The 11,700-nt window shown below is 39.1% G+C and overlaps 1 protein-coding gene across 1 annotated transcript; it reads left to right on the forward strand.

Moving 5' to 3' along the window:
• The first annotated feature begins 1,418 nt into the window (after positions 1–1,418).
• On the forward strand, positions 1,419–1,982 carry LOC144973904 (uncharacterized). The gene has a single exon (XM_078916790.1). It carries the CDS (start codon positions 1,419–1,421, stop codon positions 1,980–1,982), a length of 564 nt encoding a protein of 187 aa, XP_078772916.1.
• Positions 1,983–11,700: the final 9,718 nt, after the last annotated feature.

Below are 11,700 nucleotides of genomic sequence, written 5' to 3' on the forward strand. Positions count from 1 at the left end.
TTCCCCAAGGACCAAAAAAAATAAAAACTTAGAAATCCGCTTGGAAACATATGGCAACAGTGTTTTGGGACATTAGAGGTGAGAACCTCGTTGATTTCCTACTACAGGGAACCACTGCTGCCAACCCTGAGCGGTACTCGGAAGCAGCTGAAAGCAAGAATTGGCCTAGTCAGAGAGGGAGAAATTGCCAGGCTTTTCCACCAGCAAGAGGATGCACTGGGTGGCAGCGAATCAGCTTCGGTCGAGAACCTGCCTAACGGCAAAATCGCTTCATCAGTGGGGACTTTCCACCGGTCCAATACGTACCCATTGTGGTAACGAGCCCGAAACTGCAGAGCATCTAATTGAACGGTGTATTGTGACGAAGCTTCCGGGTGGGTTTTCGACGGTGGACGAGTGCGGTACGGAATTTGCTGATTGGGTCGATCGTCATAACATAGTAATAGTAGTGTGAGCACCATTAGAAGCAGAAGCTGCTGCCGAGTCAGACCTGATTTGGAAATGGAACGAGTGCTGTTTCTCCATGGCAATGCCCATCCATACACAAGTCAAGTGTAGGTAATCGCATCATTTGGATGGACAACGCTCTCACCCTCCATATTCACCAGACTTGGCTCTCTCGGACTTACATCTTTTTGGTCCACCGAAGGAGGGATTGAGGGGACATCGCTTTGAAGACGACGAAGAAGCCAGGACAGAAGTGAAAAATTGGCTCAAAGCTCGGCCAACTCAGTTTTATGAGCCCTTACAAAAAGATGGACTGTGGCTATCGAGAGAGGCGGAGACTATGTTGAGAAGCCAAGCTTGAATTTAAGGTCTTATGTATACTATAGATTCAATTTGTTTTAAAGTAATAAGCAGAATCCCAATACTTTTTGACTCACCTTCGTAGTAGTAGTAGTAGTAGTAGTAGTAGTAGTAGTAGTAGTAGTAGTAGTAGTAGTTGTAATGTATTAAGAAATTAATAATGAATGAATGAATGTACGAATTTAAGGTCTTATGTATACTATAGATTCAATTTGTTTTAAAGTAATAAGCAGAATCCCAATACTTTTTGACTCACCTTCGTAGTAGTAGTAGTAGTAGTAGTAGTAGTAGTAGTAGTAGTAGTAGTAGTAGTAGTAGTAGTAGTAGTAGTAGTAGTAGTAGTTGTAATGTATTAAGAAATTAATAATGAATGAATGAATGTACGAATGACGAGTCACTTTTGTAACTCTTGTGACTGTATGAAACCTTTGGTGTAAAAAGAGCAACGTCTTCCGTTGTAATTAGAAAACGAATAAGCTGTGTTTCGTGTTCCATTGATTTAGATCTCCTTTTATCATCACCATCTTACCAAAAATACAACATTGGCGACGAGGATCAACAAGTAAAGTATTAGATTTAACCTTTCTAGACCATATTTTAAGCAAGCTAAGATGAATTTCGGCCAGATAGAGCAGTTTGACGTTAGCAAAGAGTCCTTCTCGGAATACTTCGAAAGAGTAGAACTATACTTCGTGGCAAATCAGATCGAAGACGAAAATAGACAAACTGCAATATTCCTCACGATTATCGGTCCATCAAACTTCGGGCTACTAAGGAATCTGGCTACACTAAGAAACATCAAAGAACTAAAACTAGATGAACTTTGCCAGCTGATGAAAAATCACTTCGAGCCAAAACCATTGAAATATGTGCAACGTACCCGGTTCGAAAATAGGATCAGGGCACCAACAGAATCCATCAATCAATACATTGCGTCACTGAGGCAACTGAGTGAATACTGTGAATTCGGCACAACACTGGATGAACGTCTGTGCGAGCGACTGGTGAGGGGGATCAATGATGAAAAGATTCAGCGCAGACTACTTTCTGAGACTGATCTCACATTCCAGAAAGCAGTCACAATCGCCCAAGCTGTGACCACATCAGAAACAGGAGCAAAAGATTTGCTAACAGCAGGCCCCCACCAAAACCATAAGATACACCATCTTCGTTAACACCGCTACAACAACAATGACAACGCCAACAAACCTAAACACAAAACTTTCACCAACCCGAGTTCAACGTCACAGTCTCACACATCATCGAAATGCCAACGCTGCGGCAGTGACCACCGAGGCACTCCGTGCAAATGGATCAACGCGAAGTGTTTTCATTGTAACAAAGTGGGGCATCTGTCCAAGGTATGTAAATCGAAAAACAGACCCAACCACCAACCTCAGCATCATAAACCATCGTCACACACAGCTAAAAACGACACTAGGAATCATCGATCGTATTATGTATCAGAAGACCAAAATCACCATCAACATCATCACAATGTCGATCACCCTGAATCAAATGCATACGACCTTTTCAACATGGAACAGGACTTAAAAACACACACACCGGTGTGGATACCGCTTCAAATCGAAGGGAAGGAAGTGTCATTCCAGCTTGACACAGGCGCATCAGCAACTATACTACCGAAAACAACATACGACAACTTATTGTTACATACACCTCTAAAACCATCAACTGTTGTCCTGAAAACATATACAGGAGACACCGTACAGATTTGCGGACAATGTCGAGTGAATGTCCAGTACCAACAACAGCAAGCAACCAACCTGCCTCTACTCATCGTTGAAACCGCTGGTCCACCACTACTTGGAAGAAACTGGTTGGAGACCATCCAACTCAACTTGAACAACATCTTCCACACCAACGCTGAAACACACGCACAGGAACTCCAATCAATGGTTTCCAAATACAACGTGTTCAACGACAATGCTGGGTTACTAAACAACCACACCAACACATCTTCCTGAAAGAAAACGCCACACCCATCTTCAAAAAAGCACGCCATCCACCATTTGCTCTTCGGGACAAAATTGAAAGAGAATTACAACGTCTAGAAAATAACAACATCATTGAGAAGATCAATTACTCAGACTGGGCAACACCAACCGCATCCATTCTCAAATCTGATTCGACACACCGCATATGTGGGGATTATAAAGTGACCGTCAATAAAATGGTTGCAAAGGAGGAACATCCAATTCCGAGGATAGAAGAGTTGGCTAGCACATGGTGAGAAGTTTTCAACCATCGACTTCAGCCATGCGTATACTCACCTTCTTCTCGACCCTGATAGCCAAAACGTCACGACGATCAACACGCATCGTGGTCTTTATCGCTACAAACGACTACCATATGGCATATCTTCGTGCCCAGCCATCTTCCAACGGGTAATGGAATCTGTCTTCAAGGATATCCCAAACACGGTGATCTACTTCGACAATCTGTATCTCACTGGCGCCAACGATGCACAACACTTCGAAACACTTGAAGCCGTGTTGAAGCGCTGTGAAGAAAGGGGACTGAACGTAAAAAGGGCTAAATGTGAATTCCTGCAGGATGAAATCGATTTCCTTGGATACCGCCTCACGAAGAATGGCATCGCTCCACAATCTAAGAAAATTGAAGCTGTACGAAAAGCACCTGCACCAATCTCAATCCAGGAACTACGAGCCTACCTTGGAATGATCAACTACTATTACAAATTTCTACCCAACATATCACACCGTCTTGCACCACTATACGATTTACTAAAGAAAGGAAGTACCTGGAAAAGGACATCAGCTGAGCAATCAGCCTTCGACGATTCGAAATCGTGTTTAATGTCCACGGAGCTACTGGTTCATTTCGACCCCAACATCCCTGTTGTCGTTACCTGCGATGCCTCACCAAGAGGCGTATCAGCGATTCTTTCGCATCGTTTCAACAATGGGAATGAACAACCTATCGCATTTGCTTCCAGATCGTTGGATAAAGCAGAACGAAATTACTCCCAACTGGACAAAGAAGCGTTATCTATCATTTTTGGATTACGAAAATTTCACAAATACGTTTTTGGACGACATTTTACGATCAACACCGACCATAAGCCACTATTGGGTCTTTTCGGAGAAAACAAACCATTACCTGACCACGCATCATCGCGAGTACAGCGATGGGCGGTCATTCTGAGCGCGTACGACTACCAACTGAAACACGTCCCAGGTCAACGCAACAACGCAGATGCACTCAGCCGTCTACCGCTGCCTGAAGTAGCAGCACCTACGCCGTTTCCTGAAGATCTTCACCAGATCTTCCAGGTCATCGACAACCTACCCATCTCCAGTACCACCATCGCATCGGAAACCACCGCCGACCCTGTACTTCGTCAGGTGTATCAAATCGTCGCACATGGTCATCCGTGGCCCACTACAATTGGCGAACAACTCAGACCCTATTTCGCACGCAAGCTCAAATTGAGGATCGACAATGGATGCCTGCTGTGGGGTACGCGTATCATCGTTCCAACGTCTCTTCAACGGGATATTCTTTCACTCATCCATGAGGATCACATCGGAATCGTTCGGATGAAAATGCTTGCCAGAAGTTACGTGTGGTGGCCCAAAATTGATATGGATATCGAATTCTGTGCGAAATCGTGTGCCAATTGCCAGAGTTTTAGGAACGTACCCGCTCACTCACCCCTACAATCATGGAACTGGCCAACCAAACCCTGGAGTCGTCTTCACATTGATTTCGCTGGCCCATTCTTAGGTCATATGTTCTTAATTATTGTGGATGCGCACTCTAAATGGCTAGAAATTCGCATTATGAAACGGATTACCTCAGCGGATACTATTTTTCAACTTCGTCATGTGTTCGCAACTCATGGATTACCCGATAAAATTGTTTCGGACAATGGTCCATCGTTTGTCAGCGAAGACTTTCAAAATTTCCTTCGGTTCAACGGCATAGAACACATCAAATCGACACCATACCACCCATCTACAAACGGCCTAGCTGAAAGAGCAGTTGCCACCTTCAAGTCGGCGATGAAGAAAATGAACAATGGTAGTGTTCCTGAACGCGTAAACAGATTTCTTCTGAAATACAGATCAACGCCACAAACAACTACAGGCCTCACCCCAGCTGAATTGTTGCTTGGTAGAAAATTAAAGACTCGTTTGGATTTAATTCATGATCAGGTGCACAAAAGTGTTGAAAAGAATTTGGACTGTCAGAAAACTTACCATGACAAACATTCTCAGTTTAGAGACTTTACCATTAATGACAATGTTTTTGTTAAAAACCAAGGCAATACCAATCCATCTGACCAAAATTTTTGCCTGCCAAAATTGTTGCGAAAACAGGTCCCATGTCTTACAGAGTTCAAATGTATGAAACTGATCAAGTGAAACGCTTTCATGCAGATCACATTATCTCAACTCATGTTGATCTCGATGCTGGGGCATCTCTTTCTAAAGAGGGGGAAGGGGAAATAGACACTGAACAAATGGGTATGAGTAATGCAATGAATAGCAAACCAGTTGACTTGGCAGATCAGTCAACACAACCCACGACTACTACTTCTACCACAAATGAGTCAGCAAATGATGAAAACAGTCTGACGCCGACCACATCTGAAAGTAATGTTCGAACCACACCAGTGTTGAGAAGATCACACAGAACAATTAAACCACCGGAAAAGTTAACTTTGTAATTTTTACCATGACCATTTCTTGCTCAAGGGATTTGAGCCACTTATCTTTATAATTTGTTATGTGACCTTGTTTCGTCACTTGTTCTTTTTCTCTCATCAAACAACTTCTAAATTTATGATAGTCGGTAAGAAATTCACCCATCAAATAACTATTAATAATTTTGCAGAGAAAATCAGCAACACCTTACTTTATGAGATATATATTCACCTTAACTTTTATTTCTGTATTAGCATTATTTAAGGTTGGGGTGGAATGTAATGTATTAAGAAATTAATAATGAATGAATGAATGTACAATGACGAGTCACTTTTGTAACTCTTGTGACTGTATGAAACCTTTGGTGTAAAAAGAGCAACGTCTTCCGTTGTAAATAGAAAACGAATAAGCTGTGTTTCGTGTTCCATTGATTTAGATCTCCTTTTATCATCACCATCTTACCAAAAATACAACAGTAGTAGTAGTAGTAGTAGTAGTAGTAGTAGTAGTAGTAGTAGTAGTAGTAGTAGTAGTAGTAATAGTAGTAGGAGAAGTTTGTTTTGTTTTTGTTTTTAAGGGTTTTACGGCGTTTACAACACATTTAGGTCATATCAGCGCCAGTAAAAAGGAACAAAATTGGATAGTAAAGACATTCTTGATGTAAAATGAAAAGGCCTTGAAGAAAAAGTAAGACAAATGGGAATCGGTTCAAATAGGGAATAGATTTAGATTCCAAGAGCAACACTATCAGTGTACTTAGTCTGAGATCACCTTAAAGTCTCAACCAGCCACCAGCACAGGAACCCACTAAGAGGAATACACTAATACACTCAAATGTTAGAAATAAAAATAATAACAGTACATAACAAAGAGATGATTTACAAGGAAAAAAATACCATCTCCCAAAACTATAATTATACATTTGTCTGTTTCCCTCCCAGCCAAGGACTCCGGCCAGGGTCAGGACAAAACCAAGTAATCTCATTCCAAGACAAAGACAGAAAGCAATTGGAAAACAGACACAGCGTGATAGTAAACACATAAAGTACCTCCCTGCCCACTATGGGAGGTCAGGATCCCCACCCAGGAGGAGGAGGAGTAGAAATGGTAGTAGTAGAATAACATTAGTAGTAGTAGTAGTAGTAGTAGCAGTAGCAGTAGCAGTAGTAGTAGTAGTAGTAGTAGTAGTAGTAGTAGTAGTAGTAGCATTGGTAATAATAGCATTAGTAGTAGTACTAGTAGTAAAAGTATTATAGTCAGATTTTTTTTTAATGGCGCGTGTTTTTCTGTTTTTTTCTCAGCTGTCCCTCAATCAAAAGTTGTAAATTGACTCAATTTGTCTTACTTGAGTATAGATTTTGGACCGTATTGATGCCATATCACAAAGTTGTCTTAAGACCTATAAAAAGACTACTTTAAAATCGCCGTCATAAAATTCGAGATTTTACACTGTAAAAAAGTTACGCACCACAATATGAGATGAATTCATAGTTTTTCCAAAAAATCTCGTGCTGACACGTAATTTTTGATACGACACTCTCGTAAGCTGCGAAAAGAAATCTACTTGTGTCTATCGATAAGCCATTATAAAGAGGACGGCTATAGAATTGGAATTTCACAATCAAACCCGAGAAGATGATTATCGAAATACGACGTAGAGATCACCAGTGTGGAACGACGTGATAGGAAAAGGATCCAAGACAACTTTGATATGGATATCATCCAAAGCGTATGGAACTGGGTGAACGTGAGTTTTGGACAAAGGATCATTGATATTCTTGCAGGTGGTGAAGATACTGGGTATTTAGAAGAATGCCATACCATTTTTTGTCTTTTCTGCATCATCTGGAAGGTAGAGACTATCATTCTGGGGTCAATGCAGAGGTGTTTGAAGACTGGTTAAAGAACCGTTTGCTACCTTTCCTCGAAGCACCTAGCCGTATTGCATTGGACAACGCTACAATTATGTGGCCCATAGTCACCCCAATTTTCCAACTTCGGCAACTATCAAAACTGCTATGATGATGATTTCATGGCTCCAATCAGACAGCACTACATATTCTGACTATTTATCAAAGGCCCAGTTATACTCCTAGTGAAAAGAAATAAACCAGAAACAGTTTTCAAAGTATACTGTCTAATCAATGAGTTTTGACAGGAGGTTGCGCGCTTCCTCCATATCACTGTGAACGCAATCGAGCTAATTTGGACCCAAGTAAAGGGAAAGATGAGAGGTGGAACACCAAATTTACTCTCACCGACGAGGCAATAAATAATATATGGTAACAAGGGAAGACTGGGAAAAGGCATGCTCCAACATTCGCAAACTGGAAGAAAGTTAGAGTTCATTGGATAGAGTGATGCCACGGAATCTTTCCATAGTCGTTTCATTTCTCCTTTTCCTCATCCTCGTCATTAGAATGTGATGATTGATGTGTCCAGTATGTCTTTGTTGTTGTTGGTGGTGTTGCTGTTATTGCTGAACACATGTACATATTTGTGGAAACAATGTATCAAAAATTGATGAATTTTTACTTTTGACCAGTTTACATTAAATTTATGTAATCCTCTTTGGCAAAAACACAAGCTATTTCTATAAATTTTGCAATCAAAATAATGTTGAAAGTGCGTTATGTTCACTTTCATTTGTATTCATCAGTAATGTATTGAAAGTTATAAAATGTAAATGTCTGATAGTTAAGGATTGCCATTCGTTCCTTTCATAATCAGATACTGAATGTATACCGTTTAAGTTTCAATTAACCGAACTTTCCATTTTAACGAATTCCTTCAAAATAGATAAGCGGAAAAGTCATAATTTTGATACTGTAAATCAGCTATGAGTTACGATCCTTACCAGTTAACGATTTTAATATACCTGTTATAAGCGAAATCCTTTCCTAGTATTATTATTATTTGTTGTTGGTTTGTACATGTTATTTAAGTTCATCATTATTATCCAGTAATGGTTCTTTTGTTCCTTTACTTTCAAACTATAACTATACGTAGCCATATTAAAGCTGAATAACGTTTTAGAAAAGAGACCATCAATGAGTTCATTCATAATTTAATCAGCTTTAAAGCAAAGATGGAATTAGTATTGAGACCAGGTCGATTGGAAATAGACCCAAACGTACCTGAAGCTGCCAAGACTTGGAACCATTAGGGTTGAACGTTCTACAACTTTATCGACGGTTTAGCAACTGAACAACGTCAACCTTACAAGCATTCTACGCTTATCAACTTCGTCGTCCCTTCAGTCTACGAACTTATATATATATATATATATATATATATATATATATATATATATATATATATATGTGTGTGTGTGTGTGTGTGTGTGTAAATCAAATACAATATCAAGTAATCTCATTCCAAGACAAACACAGAAAGCATGTTGGAAAACATATAGAGGATAGGAGACACAGTAAGTGCCTCCCTGTCCGCTATTAGAGGCCAGGGACCCTCACCCCGTAGTAGAATTAGTAGTGGAGTCATGGCACCTGGACGTTGAACATGGTATACTACCAGTAGTAGTAGTAGTGGGGGTAAACTAATGGGTAATGGTAAAAGTAGTAGTAGTAGTAGTAGTAGTAGTAGTAGTTGTTGTTGTTGTTGTAGTAGCAGCATAAGTACTGATAGCATTGGTAGGAGTAATAGTAGTAGTAGAAGTATTATTATTACATCGTTATTATTAATCATTATTATTAATTCTTCTTCTTCTTATTATTATTATTATCATCGTCATTATCATTATTATTGTTGTTATTATTATCATTAGTAGCAGTAGTAGTAGTAGTAGTAGTAGTAGTAGTAGTAGTAGTAGTAGTAGTAGTAGTAGTAGCAGTGGTAGTAGTAGTAGTAGTAGTAGTAGTAGTAGTAGTAGTAGTAGTAGTAGTAGTAGTAGTAGTAGTAGTAGTAGTAGTAGTAGTAGTAGCAGTAGTAGTAGTAGTATGTTGTTGTTTTTAAGGGTTTTACGGCGCTTGCAACACATTTAGGTTATATCAGCGCCAGTAAAAAGGAAGAAAATGGGACAGTAAAAAGTTCTAGAATTACAATTAGAGCACCCAAGAAAAAGTAAGACATAGGGGAACTGGGAACAAATAGGGATCAGATGTAGATTCCAAGAGCATACCACCAATGTACTTATGTTGTTTTTGTTTTTAAGGGTTTTCCGGCGCTTGCAACACATTTAGGTTATATCAGCGCAAGTAAAAAGGAAGAAAATGGGATAGTAAAAAGTTCTAGAATTACAATTGAAGCATCCAAGAGAAAGTAAGACATAGGGGAACTGGGAACAAATAGGGATCAGATGTAGATTCCAAGAGCATACCACCAATGTACTTAGTTTGAGATCACCTATAAGTCTCATCCGGACACAAGAACAAAATCCAACAAAGAGGAACACACTCAAATGCTTACATTGTACATTAAAAAATAACAAATATACATACAATACATAACAGAGAGATGATTTACAAGGAAAAAAATATCATCTCCCAAAACAATAACTATGCATTTGAATGTTTCCCTCCCAGCCAGGACTCCGAACAGGGCCAGGAAAAAAACTAAGTAATCTCATTCCAAGACAAAGACAGAAAGCATGTTGGAAAACAGATATAAGGGGATAGAAGACACAGTGTGTACCTCCCTGCCCGCTATGGGAGGTCAGGATCCCCACCCAGACCAATGTACTTAGTTTGAGATCACCTATAAGTCTCATCCGGACACAAGCACAAAATTCAACAAAGAGGAATACACTCAAATGCTTACATTCTACATTGAAAATAAAAAATATAATAATACATAACAGTACAAGGAAAAAAATATCCTCTCCCAAAACAATAACTATGCATTTGACTGTTTCCCTCCCAGCCAGGGCTCCGACCAGGTCCAGGACAAAACCCAAGTAATCTCATTCCAAGACAAAGACAGAAAGCATGTTGGAAAACAGATATAAGGAGATAGAAGACACAGTATGTACCACCCTGTCCGTTATGGGAGGTCAGGATCCCCACCCAGATGATGATGATGATGATGATGATGATGATTGTCATGGTCTCAAGTGAGTAAAGAGCGACTATGCATAAAGATATATGTAGAATGAGGCCCCAGAATTTACTAGTTACTATAAATGAAAACAATTAACGATTTGTTTACAATGAAATAAAGATAATGATGAAATTTAATTAAAAGAGATAAACAGTGATCGTGGCAGTTACAAATAGAGATGTGAATATATTACGTAACTTATGATAATATGTCAGGTTCGTAAGTTTACGTTTCCAGGCAGTTGACAGGCTTGGATGATATATTCGTCTGATAACAGGCTCGGGCTCGTAAAATTCCACTTCCAGGCAATTGGTAAGGGTTATTGTGTAACTCTTTGACAGCGGGCTCGGGTTTGATCCTTGAAGATTGTACAATCAAAGTTAAAAGCTCCGGCGTCTTAATGTTGTGATATAATATCTACAAAGTCCCAAAAGATAAAAATCTTCCAGTATATATATATATATATAAGGAATAGAGCGACTGGCCGTCCGGCATAGATTGTGGAGAGAAGTGAGTGTCGAATGTTAGACCTATCAGCTTTTATAATAAGTGGCTACGTGACAGAATGTAGAACGAAAAGTATTCACTAATTAGAAATTAATTCGAGGGAAGGCTATAAAAGGAAAGACGATCTAATATTAGAAGGTAAAGTTTATCTAAGCCTACCGAAATATAACTGGAGTGAGATGAATTCAGTTCTTAATAAAATAAAATTTAATAAGATAATTGTGAACAACCTTTACTGTGACACCCCCACCCACGTTTAAAATATACTCTTTAACCATTATGGGAAAGATAGATTTTACAAACGGAAGTAAATTTACTATCATGATACTCTAGCATGAATCCATTGTTATGATTTGTGCTACAATTAAATTATTTATTAATTAGACATGGAAATGTTTATATTAACGTAGGTATATGATTGGGTGACAATAACCATGAAAGATTGTGATTACAAATCATTGTGATGAACAACATGATGGCAATGTGATTACAAATCATTGTGATAAACAATAGTGATGGCAATGAAGCATGATTTAAGCCGATGATATGAAGGTAATTTACTAAATGAAATGAATGAAAATGTAAATGGAATATTGACATTTCAATTATTAATCATAAATGAGTGAAAATTCATAAC

Source organism: Berghia stephanieae, chromosome 5 (assembly GCF_034508935.2).
Source record: "Berghia stephanieae isolate SIO BIC M18660-M18661 chromosome 5, UCSD_Bste_1.3, whole genome shotgun sequence".
NCBI lineage: Eukaryota > Metazoa > Mollusca > Gastropoda > Nudibranchia > Aeolidiidae > Berghia > Berghia stephanieae.